A 24,324-nucleotide genomic window follows, 5' to 3' on the forward strand; every position below is an offset into this window, starting at 1 on the left:
ATTTGATCACTTCCAGCACCTGCTGAATTTTCTGTGTTCAAGAGCACACCATTTTTTTCCAGAGCCACCCCCGACTTCTAAATTCTCATAAGTTACAAGATTCCGTTGTCTATTTTTAGTTGCAAAGTGGGCGGCCTTAAACATACCTACACAGAGATTAACACAAGAGATCCTGCAGATGCTGGGAATCCAGAGCAACACACAAAACGCTGGAGGAACTCAGCAGGTCAGGCAGCATCTATGGAGGGGAATAAACAATGGATGTTTCAGGCTGAGACCCTTCATTGGGACTCATGACTCAGGAGTACAGATGAAGGATCTCAACCCAAAATGGCGACTGTTTATTCCCCTCCATAGATGCTGCCTGACCCGCTGAGTTCCTCCGACAATTTTTGTGTTACATTGAGATTAAGCAACCCTAGTTATTTTTCTCCATTCTTTTAATGCATTTTGAGGGTTCCGTCTTTATTATTTACAGGGCTGTCAGCAAAGCTGGACCATAATAAATTGGGGTAATGAAGTCTAAGCTTTTATTGGCCAGTGACATCACCTGGACAGACCACCAATCACCAGAAGTAGCAAGACACTCCAGTGCCAATGTAGGACTGTGCTTTTACCCCGACCTGTAACATGTCACCCAGCACAGGCGGGACGTCGTTGTCCCCGAGAAAAATGCTGCCACTGATTTATCAAATATGTGTTTAAAACAAAGTAAAACCAGAATTAAATTCTGAGTGAAAGAGACCTCGTCTGGACACGCAATGTAGGGTTGGATTTTGCAGGGAGCACTTGCTCAGGGGAGAAGGACGATCAGCAGATCGGTCCGTTAAGAAGCTGGTCAGCTGGAGGATCAATGTGCTGACTTCGGGGAGGTGTTGAGCCCTGAGGGTGAAGGTGACAAGTCTGGGAGAAGGGGCAAACATTGGTTGAGTGACAGCACAGAAGGGAAGATAGCGAATCTGGGCAGCACTGTGAACTTTGACTAATGGAAACTGGGCAATGAAGGATGCTGACCCACTCTTGCCTGAATTACAGCACCATCTGGATCAGATGGTGAATTCAAGCAATTTATAATTAATTTATAATTACTTCTGACAAAATCACTTCAAAATTGATATTTCATTGTGTTGAAATATCGAAACATGAAACATCGCCTTACGGTACTGTGCAAAAGTCTTAGGCACATAAATACAGCGAGGGAGCCTAAGACTTTTGCACAGCACTGTAGTAACTTTATGCGCTGCACTGTACTGCTGCAGTAACAAAAATCGTGACATTTGTGAGTGATGATAAACCTGATTCTGATATGGGTCTCTTATTGTGGACTGAGTGGGAAGGGGGCAGGGAGAGGGGAATCATGGTTGGGAAAAGGGGGAAGAGGGAAGCACCAGAGGGACATTCTGTAATGATCAATAAACCAATTGTTTGGAATCAAATGACCTTGCCTGGTGTCTCAGAGCTGGGTGTGTCTGTACCCATGCCAACACAACACCCCTGCCCCTGGCACTCCTCCCTGCCACCTGTCCTACACTCCTCCACCCCTGCCACTCCCAACATCCTTTGCTCCCGCCAGCTTTACAAACTCGCTCTCCGCTCCAGGTTGACAAGTGCAGTACTGTGCAAAAATCTTAAGGCAGCCGAGCTGTATATATGTGCCCAAGTCCTTTGCACAGTACTGCACATGTCGGATCTGTTTGCAATACAAGTTACCTGATTATGCAGGCTAGATATTATCAACATACATGTCATTAATTAGTTACATACTCAATGAGAGCAAGAAGATTAATAGATAGGCACAATGCTTTGCGCGAACAAAATGGGCCTCAGAGGCTATTTCTGTGCTGTACAAGTTTATAAGTACCTGTGGAAGCATTATACATATTCAGCCATATTTCTGCTCACATTTCTGGTATACATTAATTATTGTTCCTATTGCTGTATTGAAAATATCCAATGGACCTTGGCTCCAGTACCAGCTGGAAACCTCGTACTTCAGAAACCGGAGACACTAATGTCAGTGTTGTACCAAATTTATAGCTGTGCTTGCATTTGAAACACTTCATCCCCTGCTTGGAGTCGTGCGAAATGAACATTTGATTGGGCCCAGTTTTTCTCACACATTCTCTCGACTAGTGAGAGCTGGACTCCACAGACCCTCGATCATTGAAATGAAACACGTGCCGATAAACTCTTCCACACGCTGCACAGTAACAGCAGCATAACCTGCCTTTGAAATTCACGAGGCTACACGATCCTATGCACAGGTAATGCTACCTACGATAGATGACTTTCTAGGGTAGTAATATTTCATGGTCTGGTAGTTCTGGCAGTACAGTCTGCAAATACTGAAACCCAAGTTATGAAGTCCCAGCTTTAGCTGCCATTTGTTGTTTTTGGGCAAGTTTTATAATTTTATTTCCCCAATTGAGAAATATTGCCTTATGGACAGACGAAACAATCGCCATAATTAAAGGACCAGTCCTCTGCTCAGCACTATAAAGCCATCAAGGAAGAGAATTGACTACAGTCAATGAGAACAATGCAGATCATCGATACAGGTGCTCCCCAGATTATGAATGCCTGACTTGTAAGATCATAAGATATAGGAGGATGATTAGGCCATATGGCCCATTAAATCTGCTCTGCCATTTCTTCGTAGCTGATCTACTATCCCTCGCAGCCCCGATCTCTTGCCTTTTCCCTGTATCCTTCATCCCCCGACTAATCAAGAATCTATCAGCCTTATTGATTACGGGCACCACGTAAACATTGGCATTCGAAGGACTGTCAGGATGGATGAGGATGGGCTCACCAGCTGTTGTGGGGACGCGGACAGGTGGGAACAGGGCGTTGGTACGCCTACAGCCACACCGGTCAGGGGCCAGATCAGGCCAAACAGAGCTGGGAGCACTGAACCGATTCACTTGCTCACTGACACAGTGAGGATGGTTGGTGGCCACTCGGCCCGTGCCTGCTTGCTCTCCCACCACCGCTCTTTCCGTAACCTCTCTTGTTCCTTTCCAACTTACAGAACGGTCTGGATTTCGAACAGTTTGCAGGAATAGTTCAAGAATTGCAAATAGATCAGGTATGGAAACTGGTCTGAGCCTGGGCACTGCCTGTAGTGACTCAAAGTAGTTAATAATTGGAAATAATGACAGAAATAAAAATACCACGTATTTACATGGCACCTTTCAGACCAGGGGTTCTTAACCTTTTTTTTTGCCATGAACCCCTTTGGCAGTCTGGTGAAACCTTTAGATCTCTTCTCAGGATAATATATAAAATAAAATATATAGGATTACAATATTTTGTATATTTAATGATTTTTGAGATATTTCTAACAACTGTATTGTGATATGTGATTCCTATTGGTGACAAAGTCACAGGTACTGCTAATGCTACTGTGGTTTGTTGCCTACATTCACCGTTGAAGGAAATGCTAAATTTCAGTTAAGGTTAGTGAAAATAAAGATGCAAATTTTTTTCCCATCCAAGTTCACAGAAACCCTGGAATCTATCTGTGGATCCCTGGTTAAGAACCCCTGTCTTAGACAGTCCCATGGTGCTTTGTAGTTTAACCAAGCCTTACACAGAGTCATACAAGGAGATTATCAGAGCAGATGACCAACAGCTTGGTCGAAGCAGTACACTTCAGGGAGCATCTTAAAGATAGAAAGGAAGTTAGCGAGGTAAAGAAGATTAATGAAGAAACTCCAGAGCTTGAAGCCTCAGTAGGTGAAGACAAGTCTACCAGGGGCGGGATGAGCAAACTTATCGATTGCACAAGATTTCGGAGTCCTGTAGGGGTTAGAGCAGTTTCCAGAGACCGGGTGGAATTTGAAAGCAGGGATGAAAATGTTAAAATTGAGACATTGTGCAATCAGGAATTAATGTAGATGGTTGAGGAGTGGGGTCTGGGAGAAGGTACAAGCATTGGTTGAGGGACAACACAGGAGGAGAGAATCTGCTAGGAATGATTGCAAGTAGGAAGAGTAGAAAGTGGGAGTCTACCTACAGTTGTCCTGTTTCAGTTAAATCTAAAGATAGCGAATGCATGGACAAGGTTTATGAGGCAGGCAGAGTGAGCTGATGTTACAAGAGAAAGTAATAAGCTGTCTTAGCATTGGAACTTACATAGAGATGAAAGCTCATCTTGGAGTCAAATATAGAAATGGGAAGGGAATGTTCTGCTTCACTTTGATATAGTTACTGGAAAGAGGCTTGGAATTTTTGTTTCTTTTTTGGTGCGGGGTTGATGTCTTTCTTCCAACGACTTCCATGGTTTTCTTGGATTCGTGGCTATCTGGAGAAGTCGAATCTCAGAGTTGTATACCTTGATAATAAATGAAACTTCAAACCTTTGAATAGGGTTTGTGGGCTACCAAAACCAATAACTGTAGTTATACCAGTAGTGGGACGAAACTTCTGCTGATCCAGTATAGGAAGTCAGACAAAGACTCTTCCAATTTAGGGTCAGTGAATGGGTGCAGAAAGATTTTTGTCGTCAGCTACATTTACGATCGGGCGCTTTGTTGCTCAGAGATAAGAAATAGGAAACAGCCAAGGACAATTAACAATGCCAACATTAACATTAATCGTGTTCAGTAATTAACAACTATTATTGGACAGATAAGAATCAAACTGTGTGCAGTTCTACCTTGCAGTTTGATGGCAAGGAAGAGAGTGAAGGCAGCTTTAAGAAGAAGAAGAAGGAGGCCAACTGAGAGTAAATGGTAAACCCATGCATCACACCGGTGACTCGCCCTTGTCAGGAGCTTGTAAAACAAACCAGTATCAGAGATACCAACAACAAACTGAAAATATTTACTTTGCATGACGTGATTAAGGATGATGGAACTCTTAATGAAGTCAACCACTGCCCCGCTTATCCTAACAAAGGTAAATTCAAAAAAATAAGCTTTTTTTCCCTGAGAAAAGCTAAAGCAGTACTATCAGGAAAGGTGGAGTAAATTATGGAAAAATATAGTCAGATAAAGAACAATCATTTCCCAGATTAGAATGCTGAATGAAACCTCTGCACCTTATAATGCATAAAGTTCTTTTCTTTCTTACTTCAGTCAGAAGTATTACTGTTTATATTTAACAGAACATTTTCTGTCTTAATATGTTCTTACAATGTTGTAAAAAGTGTCATTTCCCCCGCCTTTAATTAAAATGGATTCAGAAAGCCCCAATCTCAGCTGTCCAATATCTCTGGGGCTTGCGAGTGCCCAGGTTGTTTGCCTGATTGGAAGGATTGAGTTGGAAATGTGACACGGAGTGATAACTTCCTAAAGACCCTGGAATTGACGAGGCAGTTGGATGAATGGTGCTGGAGTTACCGGCCGGTGGTAGTAAGGGTGGGGTAATCTGCGGGGATGTGTGGACACTCGTTAGCACTTTGCTGGCTGAGCTCATGTTGGACGGAACACCAGGCAGCGTGCATGCTATGTTGGACAGGGCTCTGTGAATCGGAGATGTCAGGCTCGACAGGAGGTTGGAAGATGCAATGTTCGGGAGGTGGCAGTGAGTAGATGGCATCACAGTAGATGCTGTTCTGTCAAGAGGAATTCCCCTTAGAGACGAGTTGGAGTATGCCAGCACCGAGCCAGTAAGGAAGGCCGGGTTGTGAAAAGAGTCCCTGCAGGATAACTGTGCTCCATCTGCCGGCTGTGGGAACAGTGAGGCTAAGTGATAATGTGGCCAAGTGCAGGCCCGGTAGATCCAGGAAGACGGTGAAGGCTCTATTTCGGACATGTAATTGTTGAGATGAGACACTAGACGGTCCTTAAGTGGATCTGCACCTTCACGGCCTTGAATTTGTTCAAGTGAGCTGAGGTATCTTATGACTTCAGTGAGACATTCTCGAAATCCCATGCTCCTGTAATCCACGGCGAGCAAATGAGGGTCAAAGTAACCTGTCAAGTAAATAATTAGAGTTAGTCCATAGACGTAAAAGTTCTCAACAAAACTTGTTCATTGTTCAGTTATTTTACAGTTTAATAATAGACCAACCTTTACAAACTTGAATGTATGCAACTCAAAAATAATGCAAACATTAATTTCTTTAAAAACGCAAACACGAGGAAATCTGCAGATGCTGGAAATTCAAGCAACACACACAAAATGCTGCTGGAACGCAGCAGGCCAGGCAGCATCTATAGGAAGAAGCACAGTTGATGTTTCAGGCTGAGACCCTTCGTCAGGACTAACGAACTAACCTGACGAAGGGTCTCGGCCTGAAACGTCGACTGTGCTTCTTCCTATAGATGCTGCCTGGCCTGCTGCGTTCCAGCAGCATTTTGTGCATGTTGCATTAATTTCTTTACTCTTTTCAGAATGTTCCTATTTATTATTCAAGGAAACATCAATCCAAGAATGGATTCAGGCACACACTCAACGATTCCGGAACAGCTTCTTCCCCTCTGCCATCCGATTTCTGAATGGACATTGAACCCATAAACACTACTTCACTACTTTTTAAAATTTATATTTTTGCACTACTTAATGAATTGCAGTAGGTGTAATTTTATATATATATATATATAAATTTTTTTTTACCGTAATTCATGCTTCCCCCCCCCGTTATCATGTATTGCATTGGACTGTGGCCACAAAGTCAACAAATTTCATATGCCGGTGATATTATACCCGATTCTGATTACTGATACTAAGGTGAACTTTCAGAGACCCAAGTTAAGGAGCCTTGTTTAAAAAAAAACAACAACAAAAAAAGGTTAATAAAATACTGGAGACTCAGCAGGTCAGGCAGCATCTCTGAAGAGAGATAAACACCTGATGTTGTAGGCTGAGTCAGGACTCGTATGCAGGGTCTCTGCCTGAGATCATTGCTCAATATAGGTGCTGCCTGACCTGCTGAGTTCCTCCAGCGTTTCAAGTGCATTGCTCTGGACTTCCAGCATCTGCTTGACACTTGAATGTTCCTCAGTTAATAAAAGGTGACCAAGTAGATATTTTGGACCCACTGGGTGTTGTGTTGACCCTAACTTCCATCGACAGCACAAGACAAAAACCTGTATTGATTCTCGTCAATGATGAAAAGAGGCCGAGGGCTGAATTCAGGAAAAAACTAGAGAAACTAGGATATAGTTTTTAAAAGCCAGAAAGTGAAGTGATGGGTGGATTTAAAGAAACAGTGTGCATGGGAAACAAATACAAGCTTGGTAAATGATGAATCCATCTAGAACTACAGGTGACTCATGGAGTAATTTACCACTTTCGGCAGATTAAAGAGCAATACATGGGATCAACCAAATACAGCATCCACACCAAGGTGAAGCCGTGTTCTGTCCACGCCCTTGTACAGGTCAGAATACTGGTACATGACAGAGAGCGACCTTGCCAAGCTGCCGTCATTCCATGCCGCCAGACTCTGGAAGATCCTCCATATTTTCTGGCCAAGGCAGATTTCCAGCCACGCCCTAATCCCTCAGTGTCACGGAGAGGCCGTGGCCACAATCCTCATGAGGAAACATTGGAGATGGGTTGGGCGCGTGATGAGAAGAGAGGCTAACTCCGTCATCAGGACAGCACTTTGCTTGACCCCTGGAGAGCGGAGGAAACACGGGAGACCAAAGGCAACTTGGCGCCGTGCTGTAGAGGCAGAAATGAGGACCCAGAACCATAACTGGGGCACAATAGAGAAGATGGCCAAGGACAGAGAGAGATGGAGGACCTTCATTGCTGCCCAAAATGCCAGCAATGTAGCAGGCTGTAACTAAATACTGCAGTGGATACATTTTAAATCATTAAAATCAATTAAACAGGTACAACGCTAAATACATTGAGGCAAGGGAGGAAATCATGTTTGTGGACTTGAGTGATGCCACGAGCAAACTAATCTTTCTCCTTCCGAAATATGGACACTGAAACAAGGGAATTGAATAAAGGTTAAAGGTGTTCATTTTGATTAAATCGCAAAATGCTGCCATTTATATATAATTTAAAATTATATACATTGTCTTATCATGGTGTCAAAGAAGCCACATAAACCTCAGTTCAGAGTAGCAAAACCTCACTGTTATTCTGCCACACTGTCTATCAGGAGCTTTTTGAATCAGAATCTAGTTTAATATCACTGGCATTTGTTGTGAAATTTGTTAACTTTATGGCAGCAGTACACTGCAATACAAGATAACAGAGAGAAAACTGAATTAGATTATTTACAGTATTTACTAAAGTAGTGCAAAAAACAGAAATAAAAAAAGTAGTGAGGTAGTGTTCATGCGTTCAACGCCCATTCAGAAATCAGATGGCAGAGGGGAAGAAGCTGTTCCTGAATTGCTGGGAGTGTGCCTTCAGGCTTCTGTACCTCCTTCCCAATGGTGGCAATGAGAAGGGGGCATGTCCTGGGTGGTGGGGGTCCTTACTGATGGACACTACCTTTCTGAGGCACCGCTCCTTGAAGATGTCCTGGGTACTACGGAGGCCAGTGTCCATGATGTAGCTGAAGACATGTTCTATCAACTGTATTTCACATTAATGTTAATTCCTATTTGGGGTGACACGGTGGGAATACAGTGTGTAAGGCGCTCCATCCCTCCGCTAACCTGCTGGTCACCCTTGGGGAAGGTGCTGCACCTACTTAGCTCCTCCGCGCCACCCTCCCACGACCAGGGTCATGTGAAGCCATGGGAGCAGGTGGTGGGTGGTCGCGTGAGCAGCTGGTACACATCACAAGACCTGGTTATGCCACCACTGATGCCAGGCAGGCAATCTCTGAAGAGTATTGATACTGGCTGGGGTCACCCATCTTGTAAAGGCACTGCCCAGAAGAAGGCAATGGCAAACCACTTCTGTAGAAAAATTAGCCAAGAACAATCATGGTCATGGAAAGACCATGACTAAGTACGTCATATGACATGGTACATAAGGAATAAACATATTTATCATGGAAGCCATGGAGCCCATCAAATTGATACTGACTCTCAGAGAATTCCCATCATTTTCTTATCTCCCAGTGGCCAATTCTCTTTCAACTCCTCCCCCACTCGCAAATCACCCACCTACCTTGAGGGCAGCTTACAGTGGTCAATTAACCTGTCAATCCACAAACCCTGGGGACGTGGAAGGGAGCTGCAGCACCTGGGCAAACCCCATTTGACCACAGGGAGGACGTGCAGGCTCCATACAGACAGATCTGGATGCCAAGATGGAACCTGGCCGTTTGAGCGTTCAACATTGACTTGAGGATCATAATTGTGTCAGAAATGATGTGGATGAAACACGAGTGTTCCATTGATTCGTCCTCAAAGGCGACAGGTTGAGTCCTTGGTTTGCTTAACCACACCTCATTCATCTGAAGCTGGGTAACGTTCTGGATTGTCAATGTACTTCTATTTAGCTTTCAACGATTTCTGTTTCACCCCCATTGCAGGATCTCTCAGTGAAAGTGCTGCATTGATCCTAAGGGTCAAATTGTTTGGAATTTCATTGTATGGACCTACGTCCACCAGAGATGAACACAATCCCCTTCGAAGTCAAGGGAAGCTTTTTTCCCAGGTCTAACCTGACACAGGAAATGACAAGCAATTCTCCAGCTAACTGATCCTTCAAGACTTTGCCTTTGATTATGCACAGACAAATACCCTGGACTTGTTTCCACTTAAAACAGATAAATTCTGGTGGTTCCGTTCACCAGCAAATTTTAGACCAACCATTTTGGATAAATGCAGATACTATTTTTCTTAGAGTAAGAAATTTCATAACATGCATGTTTAAACCTAATAGATGCACCTAATAGAGTTATAGAAAAGTACAGAAGTAGGCCCTTCAGCTCATCTAGTCTATGCTGAACCATTTAAATTGTCTTCTCCCATTGACCTTCACCGGCACCATAGCCCTCCGTACCCGGACCATCCATGTACCTATCCACACTTCTCTTAAAGGTTGAAATCGAGCTCGCATACACCACCTTTGCTGACAGCTCATTCCACTCTCTCATGGCCCTCTCAGTGAAGAAGTTTCCCCTTATGTTTCCTTTAAACTTTTCACCCTTAATCACTTGCATTTCTCTGTTTTATGAAAATTTAAAAGTCCTGGTATAATGGGATCTATTGTATGTGCAAAACAATTCTAAAATGTTAAATTAAAGATGGGACTGAAGACCAACTTCAAAGCAAAAGTTAGAAAAGGTTTGCTCAGAGTAAGGCTTAAGTTTATTTCAATAATTTATGAAATAATTACTTTTCGTTATATTGTCAACCTACAAAAAGTCCAATGTGTATTTTATCCTGACAATTGACAGGTTGGGCTTTTATTTTTGCAAAGAAAGACATTTCAGAAATTATTTTTGTTTTGCTTTCCAAAATACGCCAGTGGTCTTTCCATTCTGTCCAAATAATTTTGAAACCTTTAGAATTTTAGGCATCTTGGGTGCACTTTAAGTCACATCAGTGAATTTTTAAGCTTTTAATGAGCAATTGGTTTACATATACATTTTAAATTAATATCAAATTATTAAAATTTAATTTGTAACATAAGGCAATATAAAACAAAACTTGTTAAAACCATGCATTTATTTTGGTTATGCTTCGGTATTTTAATAAACCTGTATTATTTATTTGGGTGGCAGGACTGAGATGCGTCTCTACCAAAGGGGGTGCAAGTTGCTCGTTCTCTCTGGTAGGCTGCAGGGATCCCCAGAAAACACCTCAGTTTAAAAAATAGTTAACTTTTTGGTTTGTACATCTGTCAGAGTCAAAGAAAAGCACAGCACAGAATCAGGCAGTTCAGACCAGTTTGCGCCAAACCATTGAAACTGCCTACTCCCATTGACTTGCATCGGACCATCTACCTCTACCATCCATGTACCTTCCCAAACTTTTCTTAAAAGTTGAAAACAAGTTCACGTGCACCACTTGTGCTGGCAGCTCGTTCCACACTCTCACGACCCTCTGACTGATGAAGTTTCCCCTCATGCTCCCTTTAAACTTTTCACCTTTCACCCTTAACCCATGGCCTCCATTTGGAAGCATGCTTAGGCTCTGAAGTCATGTTGTCATTGAGAAATAAGTGAAGTGCAGCAAGTCTCTGCACCCCGTTCTTGGAGGAGAAACAAACAAGAGAACGCTTAAATTGAGGCATTCCCTCAGAGTGGGCCGGAATAACCAGATTTAGAGGCAACAAAGGCAAAGGTGAAAGGGCAGCAGATGAGCTGAGGCTGGAGGAAGGTGGGTAATGTGACAGGGGTGGAAATAATTATTCTTCCTGATGTTGTAGATATGAAGTTGGATACCTATCTTTGGGGGAAATTATGGTACAAAGTTTATGCACTGCCGATTCAGCTTCAGACAATTGTAAGGGAGAGGAAGAGACCGATAAGGTGAGTGGAGAACGGGGTCTGGGATTGGGATCAAAGACAATAACTTTTCAATATACTATATACCTAGAAGACCTACTGTATACCTAGGTAACACACATCAAAGTTGCTGGTGAACGCAGCAGGCCAGGCAGCATCTCTAGGAAGAGGTAGAGTCGACGTTTCGGGCCGAGACCCTTCGTCAGGATGAAGGGTCTCAGCCCCAAACGTTGACTGTACCTCTTCCTAGAGATGCTGCCTGGCCTGCTGCGTTCACCAGCAGCTTTGATGTGTGTTGCTTGAATTTCCAGCATCTGCAGAATTCCTCGTGTTTATGTATACCTAGGTGTTGGCGCATGGCCAAGGCATTGGTCTAGTGATCTGAAGGTCACTAGTTTGAGCCCAGCTGAGGCAGCGTGTTGTGTCCTTGAGCAAGGCACTTAACCACACATTGCTGTGCGATGACACTGGTGCCAAGCTGTATCGGTCCTAGTGCCCATCCCTTGGACAACATCGGTGGTGTGGAGAGGGGAGACTTGCAGCATGGGCAACTGCCAGTCTTTCACACAACATTGCCCAGGCCTGTGCCCTGGAAACCTTCCAAGGCGCAAATCCATGGTCTCACGAGACTAACGGATGCCTATAAATACCTAGAAGAAATTTCTTATTAAGTACTGTGCCTGGGAAAAGCTGTCAAGCAACATTGATGCAGAAGGGACCTTGAGAAAAGGGCTGATGAATTGGAAATGGTTGTCAGAAGCATAAATGGAAGCACAAGTGGGTGTACCGACACCTCAGGGACAGCAGCGGTTCAAGGAGGCAGCTCATCACCACCTTCTCAAGGGCAGCCGGGGATGGGCGATAAATGCCGGCTTAGCTGGCGACGCCCACATCCCATAAGTGAATAAATAAAAAAAAATGACTATGGAAACTGGACTCCCTTGCAAAATACAAACTGACAGAGAAACTCAGTAGGTTAGGCAGCATCTGCAGAGGAAGGGAATAGCTGGCTATTTATTCCTCTCCACGGATGCTGCTCGACCTACTGAGTTCCTTCAGTATTCTGTGCGTGTTGCTCTGAATTTCCAACACCTGCAGAACCTCGTGTGTTAACATGGATCCCTTAGTTAATGATAATGGCCCACACATTAAAAAAAAAAGAGGTTGGGAACCTCTGTATTATGGAATATTTGATGTTTGGGTCCAAATGTGTGAGGTCAGGACTGAGAGAGTAAAGACGACATGAGTGGGATAAAGAAGTGGAGGGAAGGGACCAGGCAGGAGCTGGCAAGTGATAGAGGTGGATTCGGGCGAAGAGTAGATGGAGCAGGGTAGGAGAGGGAAGATGGAGATAGTGACAGATGCCGAGAAGTGATACATAGAGTTAACAGACAACTGCAGACAGTGGACTTTGGTAAGGAAGGAGTGCAAAGTGGAACCTGATGAGAAATGGATGCTAGGCAGAGGGGAACACTAGCGCGAGGGGTTAAGGGAGCCAGTGGGTTGAATTTGAGGGTGAAGGGTTAATGGGTGAGAAAACTTGGCACCATGGAGGTGGGGGTGGGGGTTGAAAAGAAGGGGATGCTCCAGAGGACCTGGGTGCATCAGAAGGACGGAGAGAGGAATAAAGGAGAAAGGGGGAAAGCATAACCTGATATTTTCAGATGATGTTGCCGAGGTGCGGCATTCAGTTGAGAAATAGGAAGGGGCCAAAGGTCATCCCTAGAGGATATCACAAGTAATGGTGTGGGACTGGGGAAGGGAGATTTCTGCCAAAGATTATTAATCATGGCTGCACATGCAAGGGTAAATTTGGAGGAGAGTGTTCTCACCGACTGGCTCAATGGTGGCTGTGAGTTAGAGGAGGGAACCTTGAGCGACTGTGAAAACACAAGAGGTTCTGCAGATGCTGAAAGTCCAGAGCAACACGTACACAAAATACTACAGGACCTCAGCAGGGCGCAGGCAGCGTCTGTGAAAGTGAATAAACAGTCGGCGTTCCAGGCCGAGACTCTTCATCGGGACCGGAAAGGAAGGGGGAAAGAATAGCAGTTGTGGGGGGTGGGGTGGGGAGGACAACAAGAAGGTGATAGGTGAAGCCAGGTGGTAAAGGGTGGGAGAAGGAGGAATCTGATAGGAGAGGAGAGTGGACCACAGGAGAAAGGGAAGAAGAAGGGGACCCAGGGAGAAGTGATAAGCAGGAGAGAAGTGGTAAGAGGCAAGAGTGGAGAATACAAAGATGAAGAGGAAGGAAAACAACTATGCAAAGCACGGCAGGTAGGCTGAGAAGGATAAGGAAAATTAGATGATCATAAACGCAGTCACATAGAAATTTGGAAATGATTCTAAGGACATTTATCTGTAACTTTTGCAATGGTTTCACTAGGAAGTTCCTTGAACAAAGCTTCAACAATTCATCTGATTTTGGAAGGAATATTAAATATTCAGTAGGTTTCTGTGAGAACATAAGAAATAGAATCAGGAGAAAGCCATCCTGTACCTGCTTGGGTTATTCAATAAGATATTGGCTAATATTTTATCTCAGCATTAACCCCATATCCACCAAGAGCTAAAAAAATTATCCATTATCAGCTTGGAAGGTGCCATCAGATATGGGAGCAGAATTATGCCACTTGGCCCATCTAGTCTGTTCTGCCATTTCATCATGGCTGATCCATTTTCCCTCTCAGCCCCAGTCTCCTGCCTTCTCCCCGTATCCTTTCATGCCCTGACCAATCAAGAATCTATCAACTTCTACCTCAAATACACCCAGTGACTGAGCCCCTGCAGCTGCCCGTGGCAGCAAAGGGGTCAGCACGGTAGCATAGTAGTTAGCACAATGCCTTACGGTACAGGAAACTGGGGTTCAATTCCCGCCACTGCCTGTAAGGAGCTGTACCACGTGCGTTTCCTGTGGCTGCTCCAGCTTCTCCCACAGTCCAGAGATGTACCAATTGGTAGAATAACTGGCCATTGCAAATGGTTCTGTGATTTGGCCAGGATTAAATCAGGGATTGCTGGGTGACGTAGCTTGAAGGGGTGGAAGGGCCTATTCTGTGCCACATTCCAATAAGTAAATAAAATTCCACCTAGTCACCACTGTCTGGCTAAGGAAATTCCTCCTCATCTCCATTCTAATAGGACATTGCTTTAGACTGAGACTGTGTCCTCTGGTCAGAGTCCCCCACCAATAGATACATCATCTCCACATCTCTCTATCGCGGGCTTTCTACATTTGATAGGTGTCAGTGAGATCGCCCCTCATTCTTCTGAATTCCAGTGAGTAGAGGCTCAGAGCCATCAAATGCTCCTCATATGACAAGCCCTTCAATCCCACAATAATTTTCATGAACCTCCTTTGAACCCTCCCCAATGTGAACACACGCTTTCTTAGATAAGGGGCCCCAAAGCCACTTACAGTACACCAAGTGAGGCTTCACCAGTGCTTTATAAAGCCCCAACATTACATCCTTGCTTCTATATTCTAGTCAGAGCCTCCACAGACTTCTTTGGTGAAGAATTCCAAATATTTCCAAGTTATTGCTGTTACTACAAGGAAAATGTACACAATGAATAGTGAATAATTGATTTTATATCAGCTTGTTCTCTACAAGTTGACTTCTAGGTTTGCCCAGATGACAACAACTTCCTAAGGGGATTGAGGGAAATGAGGCTCCCTGCCCCCATCTTAATTGCATTAGACAGGAGCACCATTGAGAGCGTCCTGACAGGTTGTATCTCCATCTGGTATGGGAGCAGCGAGCATCGGACCGGAAGTCCCTACAAAGGACTGTGAGAACGGGTGAGAGGATCATAGGGGTCTCCATACCATCCATCGGGGACATTTATCAGGAGCGCTGCGTGCGCAGGGCCCTTAGTATTATTAAGGATCCCCCCCCCCCCCCCCCCATCCAGCATCCTCTTTGACTTTCTACCATCAGGCAGGAGTCTATGATGCATAAAAACAAGAACGGTCAGGATGAGAAACAGTTTCCTCCCTCAGGCTATTAGACTTCTGAACTCCCTGCTGCATTGTATTCAAAGTGCCACTGGTTAACCTCTTCCTTACAGTATTTAATTTATGCACTTTAGTTTGTCGTTTATGCGTGATTCATATGTAGATTTTATCCTTATTTTCCTAAGTTATTGCGTGTTATATGTGTGTCTGTATACTACAATGGCTTACACCGTCGTTCGGAGAAAAGTCTTGTTTGATGGTATAGTTAAATGACAATAAACTTGACTTGATTCTTCGGTAATTTGTAAATTATAAAGTACTTTGGGATGTCCTACTATCACAAAAAGCATTATTTCAATGTCGATTATTTACTCCTTCAATGAATGTTACTAATGTAGCCCAGCCAAGTCACATTTATTTAGCTCACTATTGATATCAATGACTGAACAAGGACTTTAAAGCCAAATCACAAACAAGAGAAAATCTGCAGATGCTGGAAATCCAAGCAACATACAAACGTTTGTACACAAAATGCTGGAGGAACTCAGCAGGCTGGGCAGCATCCACAGAAAAGAGTACAGTTGATGTTTCAGGCTGAGACTCTTCATCAGAAATGGAGTAAAAAAGAGATGGGAAGTCAGAGTAAGAAGGTGGGGGTGATGGGGGAATAAATACAAGGCAGTAGATGATAGGTGAAACCAGGAGGAGGAAGAGTGAAGTAAAGAGCTGGGAAGTTGATTGGTGAAGGGCCTACAGGGCTGGAGAAGGGGGAATCTGATAGGAAAGGACTGAAGGCCATGGAAGAAAGAGAATGGGGAAGGGGCACCAGAGGGAGGTGATGGGCAGGTAAGGAGATAAGGGAAAAGAGGGAAATGGCTATGGAGAATGGCGAGGGAGGTGGGGCGCCATTACTGGAAGTTCAATAAATCGATGTTCATGCCATCAGGTTGGAGGCTACCCAGACAGAATGTAAGGCGTTGCTGCTCCAGCCCGAGTAAGGCCTCACCACAACAGCGGAGGAGGCCATGGATTGACATGTTACCATGGGAATGGGAAGTGGAATTAAAGTGGGTGGCCATTGGGAGACCCTGCATCTTCTGGCGGAGTGTAGGTGCTCGGCGAAGCCGTCTCCCAATCTGCGTCGGGTCTCACCGATATACAGGAGGCCACAATGGGAGCACTGGATACAGTAGGTGACCCCAACAGGCTCATGGGCGAAGTGTCGCCTCACCTGGAAGGACTGTTTGGAGCCCTGGACGGTAGTGAGGGACGAGGCGTAGGGACAGGTGTAACACTTGTTTCCCTCGCAAGGATTAGTTTATCCACTGCCACGATGATGTCACACTCAGGTTAGAGCAGCAACATTATATTCCGTCTGGGTACCTTCCAACCTGACGGCATGAACATAGATTTCTCAAACTTCTGGTAATGGGTCCCTCCCACTCACCATTCCCACTTTCCATTTTCCTCTCTCACCTCACCTGCCCAGCACCTCCCTCAGGTGCTTCTCCCCTTTTCCTTTCTTCCATGGCCTTCTGTCCTCTCCTTTCAGATTTCCCCTACTCCAGCCCTTCATCTCTTTCACCAATCACCCTTCCCTCCTTCCCCGTTTCACCCATCGCCTACCACCTTGTATTTTTTTTCCTCCCGTCCCCCCACCTTCTTACTCTGACTTCCCATCTTTTTTCCCCTCCAGTTCTCACGAAGGGTCTCGGCCCAAAACATTGACGGTTTATCTCTTCCACAGAAGCTGCCTGGCCTGCTGAGTTCCTCCAGCATTTTGTGGCGTGTTGCCTTGAAGTCAAAGTCGAGTTTATTGTCACATGCACAGCTCCATGTATGCACAGGTGCAATGAAAAGCTTACTTGCAACAGCATCGCAGGCACATAGCATCAGATATGCAGCATTCACAAAGCATAAATTAAATATAAATTATACACATTTTTACGAGAGACCACAAATAAAGAAAAAAAGTCCATTTTAGTAAAAGTTAATTTAAAAAAAATATATAAAGAAGCACTTTATTAAGGACACATGATCCAAATTCCAGAGAGCCCTGTGGAGAACTTCTAAAGCAATTTACTGAAATCTGCTCACTTTAAATAAAAATGCTTCAGTTAATCTCATTTCTTATTTGATGTCTTGTGGCTTTTAACCCAGGTTTTATGACTTATTAATATACATCTACCATCAGAGAACATAAAATCTGCTTGTTCATCATGCAGTCTTTCTTCACGGAAAGTTTCGTGCAAAAAAAAAGTATTTTGGTTCATAGAAGGGCTTGCCACTAAAAAGCAGCCACAAATTTGCAACTAGAAGTTTCTAGAACCTCAGAGCCATTGATTCCATGCCAGGTTTCAGGGAAGTAATTTCATTATTTTCATTCTCCTGCCTTTTCCATTCAGCATTGCACGTTATTTCCTCTCAAATATTTATCCAGCTCCTTTTCTGGTACTTTGATTGACTCTATTTCGATCACCCTTACAGTCATTGAGTTCAAGAAATTAACTGCATCCTGCATAAAGACTTTTATCCCTGAATAAAGACTTAAAGCCCCTCAGTCCTTGCACCACCTGCTGATGGGAGAAGTGTTCTTTTACTCACACAGTTTAAACCAGCCATGGCCTTGTGTATACTGCATCTCATCAAATTCCCAGTTTGCTTCAGAAAGAACAACCCAGCTTTTAACTTACAGCGGAAGACTTTGGGCATCAGAACCAAAGTCACATAGAATCATTATAGTATGTACATAACACCCAAAAGCTGGCGGTCCCAACCTTTCTTTATGCCATGGACCCCTACCATTAACTGAGGGGTCCGTGAACCCTAGCTTGGGAACCCCTGCCATTAAGGAACAAGTATAATTATAAACACTTAAGCAACAATACTTAAATATCATTTTATCCAGTCAAGGGCTAGTTCCCACTCTGACCTCAGCTGTAACCTGAAATAACCTGAAGGCATGAATTAATGCTACACAGCGATTTGATCTGAATGTGATGAAATAATCTTTAATATTAATGAGAACGGCAATTTCAAACCACTTTCTGGTCTCTGGGAAACAGAGAGGAACTTAAGAAAACAAAAGTAAGAGTGAGGCACATCATAAACACAAGAGATTCTGCAGATGCTGGAAATCCAGAGCAATACACACAAAATGCTGGCGGAACTCAGCAGGCCAGGCAGCATTCGTGGAAACGAATAAACAGTCGCCACTTCGGGCTGAGGCCCTTTGTCAGGACTGGGAAGGAAGGGGGGGAAATGCCAGGAGAAGAAGGTGGGGGAGGGGAAGGAGAACAAGCTAAGATGGTGATGGGTGAGCCAGGTGGATGGGGGGCGGGGGGAGTGACACCAGAAGCTGGGAGGTGATGTGGAACATGTAAAGGGCTGGAGAAGAAGGCATTTGATAGGAGAGGAAATGTGGACCATGGGAGAAAGGAAAGGAGGAGGGGCACCAGGGGGAGGCGAGAACAAGTAAGAGACTAGAATGAGGAATTTAAAAAGAGGGAATAAGGAGGGGGAAAAAATTACCAAAAGTCAGAGGAATTGATGCACTGGACATAGTAGACGACCCCTACAAATTCGCAGGTGAAGTGTTGCCTGCCCCTGGAAGGACAGTTTGGGGCCCTGAACAAAGATGAGGGTGGGGGTGAATAGGCAAGAGTGACACTTTGGCTCCTTGCAGGGAGAAATGCCAAGAAGGAGATTAGTGGGGAGGGATGAATGGACAAGGGAATCATGGAAGGAACGATCCCTGCAGAAAATGGAAGGTGGGAGGGAGAGGGAGATAAAGCTGAGTTTGGTGGTAGGGTCCCGTCGAAAGTGGCAGAGGTTGTGAAGAATGATGTGCTGGATGCGGAGACTGATGGGAGTTGTGGGTGAGGGCGAGGGACTCTCTCCCGAGAGGTGGCGGGAAGATAGGGTGAGAGCGGATGAACGGGATGGAGGTGAGGGCAGCATCAAACCCTGACCTTTGAAGGACGAGGACGCCTCTGATGTCCTGGAAAGGAAAGACTCATCCTGGAGCAGATGTGGCAGAGAAGAAGGAACTGAGAAAAAGAAATGGCATTTTTTACAGGAGGCAGGGTGTCAAGACAGCTGTGAGAATCGGTAGGTTTATGAAAGATATCGGTAGACGGTTTGTCTCCAGTGATCGAGACAGAGAGATCTCGAAAGGTGAGAGAGCTGTCAGGAATAGACCAAGTGAATTTAAGGGCAGGGTGGAAGCTGGAGGCAAAGCTGATTAAATTGACGAGCTCAGTATGGACGGGGCACTCAGATCATCAGCCTGCCTCAACTTCTGTATGATAATTGCTGATCCACCTCTTCTCCTCTTCTGTGCCTATTTTCTGTAGTTCTCAATTCCCTGATCTTCCAAAGATTCATCTCCTCGGTCTCTGAAGACCCTAATGATCTAGCATCCAGAACTATCTGGGCTAGGGAGTTCCAGGGATTCATCATGCTCTCCAAGATGTTCCTGTGTACCTCTGAATATAATGACGACTCTCTAATCCCGTAACTGTGTCTCTTTTCTTAAATAGACCTGGTTAGAGCACGAGAGAACAATGTCCCACTAATGGAAACATTTCAACATTATCAAGTCATACCTCCTCCTCAAGAGGACTCACGGAGGTTTTAACATAGCAATAGCATTGCAGACAAACAAGTCTGATACAACTTAGATTTCAAATGAATAAAGATATTACATCTCAGTCTTACCTTTACCCCCTGTTGATCGGAGCAACTTCAGATGATCCACAGTCATTTGCAGGATCTCAGCTTTTTCCAGCTTCGATGATCCCTGTGTAGTGGAATAACAGAACAGTTGTTTGTGAATATTAATAGCAATGTGCTTTATTGATAAGAAGCAGATTCAACTACACCGAATGGTCTACGAATGAGTCAATATTCACGTCAGGGAGTACACGAGTGGGCTACTGAATAACTGAAAAACAGAATTACGACTTCCTGCATTTCTGCTAGCGGCACAGCTTTGATCCTTATGGAAAACAGAAATAGCTTCCACAGTAACTTTCAAAGCAGTCATTGACTATGAACAATATTCTGGTAAACTCTTCAACAATAATAGCAACTCTTCAGGGCTTAGGGGAACATGGGGGCCAAATGCAGGAAATTGGGGGTAGCTGGGTAAACAACATGGTCAGCATAGAATTGTTGGGCCAAAGGGCCTGTATTAATGAGTGATACCACTCAGTCACAGTAGAACGACTCTGACTCTACAGTGAGAATGAGTATTGTTGTTCCCCTCCGCGCCTTGTGGCGCATCGGGTAGTATCCTTGCCGTTCCTTTTGCACTTTGTCTGTTTTTTACCCCACAAGGCCGAGTTGCTAGCTCGATGCTTAACCCAGCACAGGTGGAAAGCAGTCAAGGAGCCAGCCAGGTTCAAATCTGAGGCCATTCGCCTAGAAGTCTGCCACTACACTACCAGCTGGCTAAGAACGAGTATATACTGAGTTTATAAAGTAATGTTTGAAATTGAGGAGGGAACTACAAGAGTATATTTGGTAGAAATAAATATTTAAAAAATGAATACTGTGACAATGAAACCACAGGCTGATCTTGATACAAGGAACTTGGTCCTTTGAGCTTCAAGTTAGTGACAGCTGGATTACATAGGTACATGAAAGACTGCTACAGCTTTCAAAAGCCAACTGCAGATTTATGAATGTGCACTATATGATATATGGATTGCCGGAAAAATAATGATGATGGGTTGGGCTGGCTTTAGAAACATAAAGCGAACAACTAGATAAGCAAAATTAATTTAGCAATATTTGAAAATCAAAATCAAATCCAACTGCTTGAAATTTTAAACAAAACCAGAAAATGCTGGAAAAGCTCAGAAGGTCAGGCAGCATCTGCAGAAAGAGAAACAACCAACATTTCAAATCTGTACAATATTTGCTTGTTCTTATATTTTGATATACACGTAGTTATGGCAATTTAAAAGCCAAAATGCAAAATTTGTGTTGCAATTGGCCAAATCTTCCGTGTAGATTTCCTTCTACAGTAGACACAAGGATAAATTGTGAAGTGTTCCATTGTAGAGTGTGCAGTAAAATGGCAGCAGCAAGCTATGCTATCAACTCCCTGACCAGGAGAAAACATTGCGCCGGTATGTTTAAAAGCTTGTCCAGAATATTTCAAAGTTATTGTCCAATTAAGGGCAGCTTTCTGGGCAGTTCCTTCTAGAGCGATCAGACCACGTCTAAATATAAAAGTATGCAAAGTTCTTTTGGTAGAATCAGATCATCCCCTTATAATGTCACCTGCTGGAAACTGACATTTGATTGCCGTGACACTGGACTGTGATCGCTTTCCATTATTGAAACATCACATGACAGCATTGTGGGAATACAAATATTACAACTCCTCCTCGAGACTATATTGAAATGGGGCTAGAATTTCGTAGAAGTATATATTATCTTTGATAGTGTGATGTGTTGCTCTCAAAATCGTACAGCATCACTAATGAAATCTACAGTCCCTCTTTTGTGTGATCCAGGAAACATCCTATGGAAATTGTACTGCGCCATTGTGCAGTGTTATGTATTATCTTGTAAACATCATGTAGCCTTTTCAACTATCAGAGCTTTCTGAAGAAATAACACAAAAGTTACCCATTCCAAATCTAAGTATTTTGCACAAGGATGCACAATTCCAATGGGAGCTGGATTTTAAAGATCACATTTCTTCACTTTTTCAATTACCTGCTTTTCAAAAGCTGTTGGGACCAGACGCCGCAGTTCACATAAACTGTTATTAATCCTGTCCCGCCTTCTTTTTTCAATAATCTGTAAGAAACATATTTAAGTAAGTGATTAAATTAAACCCAACCAGCATTTGCCTTTCAGAAATGACTATTTCACCACTTACTCCTCGCCTCTTCTTCCGTGCCAGAATGTGGGAAGTTATAGTTGGTGAACTCGATCGAGTCACAGGGCTGAAAACAGAAAAACTTACGTTAACATCTACATGTTTTGTGTTACAAGACAAATGGGCAACTTCTTATCAAATAAATATCGATGCGAGGATAATAATGTCTTTGTAAAATAATGATACGATGTTTTAACCCTTCGTGTGTTGTTAAGATATAATATTTTAAACTGTCACCAAAGTATCCAAGAATACGAATACACTGCAAATGCTGGAAACTTGAAAGAAAAGCAGACATTCCTGCTGACTTTTAACCTCCAAGAGGACGACATCCTAGTCGTAGGGTTTGGGGGCTTGCGTGTCTCACTGACCCGAAGAGCAATGTTGACCGAGTCAGGGCCTTGTGCCTTGACTCCCATGCCAAACAGGTCAAAGGATAGAGGCCAGACTAAGAGTGGTCCGCCAGTCCCCCAGATCCGGGGAGGTGGTTCAGCTCGGGGCTAACAACCCTGATTTGTGAAAACGAAACTGTTACGGAAAACAGCGGTGAAGACTCCTTCTACATCCTAGTGCGACGGTGTTCCTGAGTCCCATCCCCGGGACCTGCATGTCTGACAGCAGTGAAAACCGAGAGGAAGTTACCGGCACGATGAAGGAAGCCTCGAACCACCGCCGAGATCAAGACCAAAATTGGCTTTGGGCAGGGACAGGCGGCGATGGGCGAGCTTCATTGCTGCCCTGCGCGCCAAAGTTCATTAATAAGATCAATCATTCCAGGTTTCCGACATATCAGAAAACACATGTCCCGTGAAGAAAATGAGATTGGGCTGGATCAGAGAAGGACAAGAAAGTTAAACAAGTAATCGTTACTCACCAGCAATATTCCTCTCTTCCAACGTCTATTGTCTCCTCCAGGTCACTGTCCGAGGTGGTTTCATCATAGAGTCGTTTCATTGTGTTAATATTTTAAAACAGATATACTGTACACAGACTGTAATCGCGAGTGGCGTGTAATCCCGCAACACACAGGTAAGGACTGAGTTGGAGGCTTCCGCCTACCCTTCACGGGACAAGTTACTGGCAATTCTGGGAACGCTGTAGCTTGCTGGATGCCCCCGTGGGTGCTGCTGCTTTCGCGCTGAAAGTGATGCGGCGGCGGGGGTGAATGGCTGCCGAGCGGGTTGCTGAGCTCCGGGTTAACCCCGGCACCGCGTTTGGGAATACGAGTGCGATGCCCCGCTCGCTCCCGGTGTCCGCCAGCGCGCTGCTCCCGGCTGGAGAAGCGATGACTCGGGCTGGCTTGTAGTTGCTGGTTTTCTTTCCCCGCGAGATACTTCCTGTGGTCTGATCGCTCTCATGTGGTCTCTTTGATTTAACGTTTCTTTCTGACCGAGTCTCTCTGGCTCTTTCCCAGATTTCAGACGCCTGTCCGTCTCCCTCCCTCTTCTATCGCCTGCACTGCGTCTGCGTCTGTCTGTCTGTCTGTCTGTCTTTCGCGCTCTCTCTCCTCTCCCTATACACTTTCAAAACCCAAAGGCGGTTGAGTAACCTCTACTTTTACCTCTTTGACCCCCTCTCCCCGTCGGTATCCTCTGCTTGCGGCAAGGGCCTGGTCTCCGACCAATAACCCGTCAGCGGGACCGCGCTGGAGAGGCTGACAGCCAGCCCAGTCGCTCAGCTCTGGCTGGTTACCTGGTCGGCAGGTGAGGTAGTTGTCTTGACGGCTGAAACGTGAGAAGGGGAGAGGGCAGCCGGAGATCCGTGACTTCCACCAGCACCTGTTGGCGAGAAACTACGCCCTAGACACATAGAGCCCTCTCTCCAGCCGCTCCTCAAAGCCAGACGGCACCGGGACTCCTGACACACGAACACACACAATTAATCGGGAAACACCGCGCACTTATATTTTGTCGTAGGCAAAGAGGCCACTTGGCCCATCGCCTCTGTGCACGCTCACAGCACAATCCCAACCCTCCACGTGTTTTTCTCTGTCCGTCAGCCTCCCGGAGACCCTCACCCACCCACAATTACAGCGCCTAATTGATCTTCTAACCAACAGGTTCTTGTGACGTGGGAAGAAATCCCTCCACAGGGGAGAAGATGCAAACTCCTCACGTTACCACTTCCCGATCGTTTTAAAGCATG

General features: G+C 44.6%; 1 protein-coding gene across 1 annotated transcript; it reads right to left on the reverse strand.

Moving 5' to 3' along the window:
- Positions 1 to 1,096: 1,096 nt before the first annotated feature.
- Positions 1,097 to 24,028, reverse strand: LOC140190581 (hairy/enhancer-of-split related with YRPW motif protein 1-like). The gene is made up of 5 exons (XM_072247266.1): positions 23,054 to 24,028; positions 22,180 to 22,246; positions 22,014 to 22,097; positions 20,001 to 20,082; positions 1,097 to 5,921 (listed from the first exon to the last, which is right to left on the reverse strand). Exons 1-5 carry the CDS (start codon positions 23,131 to 23,133, stop codon positions 5,185 to 5,187), a joined length of 1,050 nt encoding a protein of 349 aa, XP_072103367.1. The 5' UTR covers positions 23,134 to 24,028; the 3' UTR covers positions 1,097 to 5,184.
- Between the last annotated feature and the right edge of the window lie 296 nt (positions 24,029 to 24,324).

This window comes from Mobula birostris, chromosome 30 (assembly GCF_030028105.1).
Source record: "Mobula birostris isolate sMobBir1 chromosome 30, sMobBir1.hap1, whole genome shotgun sequence".
Classification (NCBI taxonomy): domain Eukaryota; kingdom Metazoa; phylum Chordata; class Chondrichthyes; order Myliobatiformes; family Myliobatidae; genus Mobula; species Mobula birostris.

What these genes read in the sequence shown, in the direction of transcription:
- LOC140190581 (XM_072247266.1), bottom strand. Translation starts at nt 23,133, where the DNA reads ATGAAACGACTCTATGATGAAACCACCTCGGACAGTGACCTGGAGGAG. An exon ending in GGAAGAGAGGAATATTGCTG is followed by an intron (nt 22,247 to 23,053) that starts GTGAGTAACGAT and finishes TTCTGTTTTCAG; the next exon opens with CCCTGTGACTCGATCGAGTT. An exon ending in CAACAGCTTTTGAAAAGCAG is followed by an intron (nt 20,083 to 22,013) that starts GTAATTGAAAAA and finishes TCCACTACACAG; the next exon opens with GGATCATCGAAGCTGGAAAA.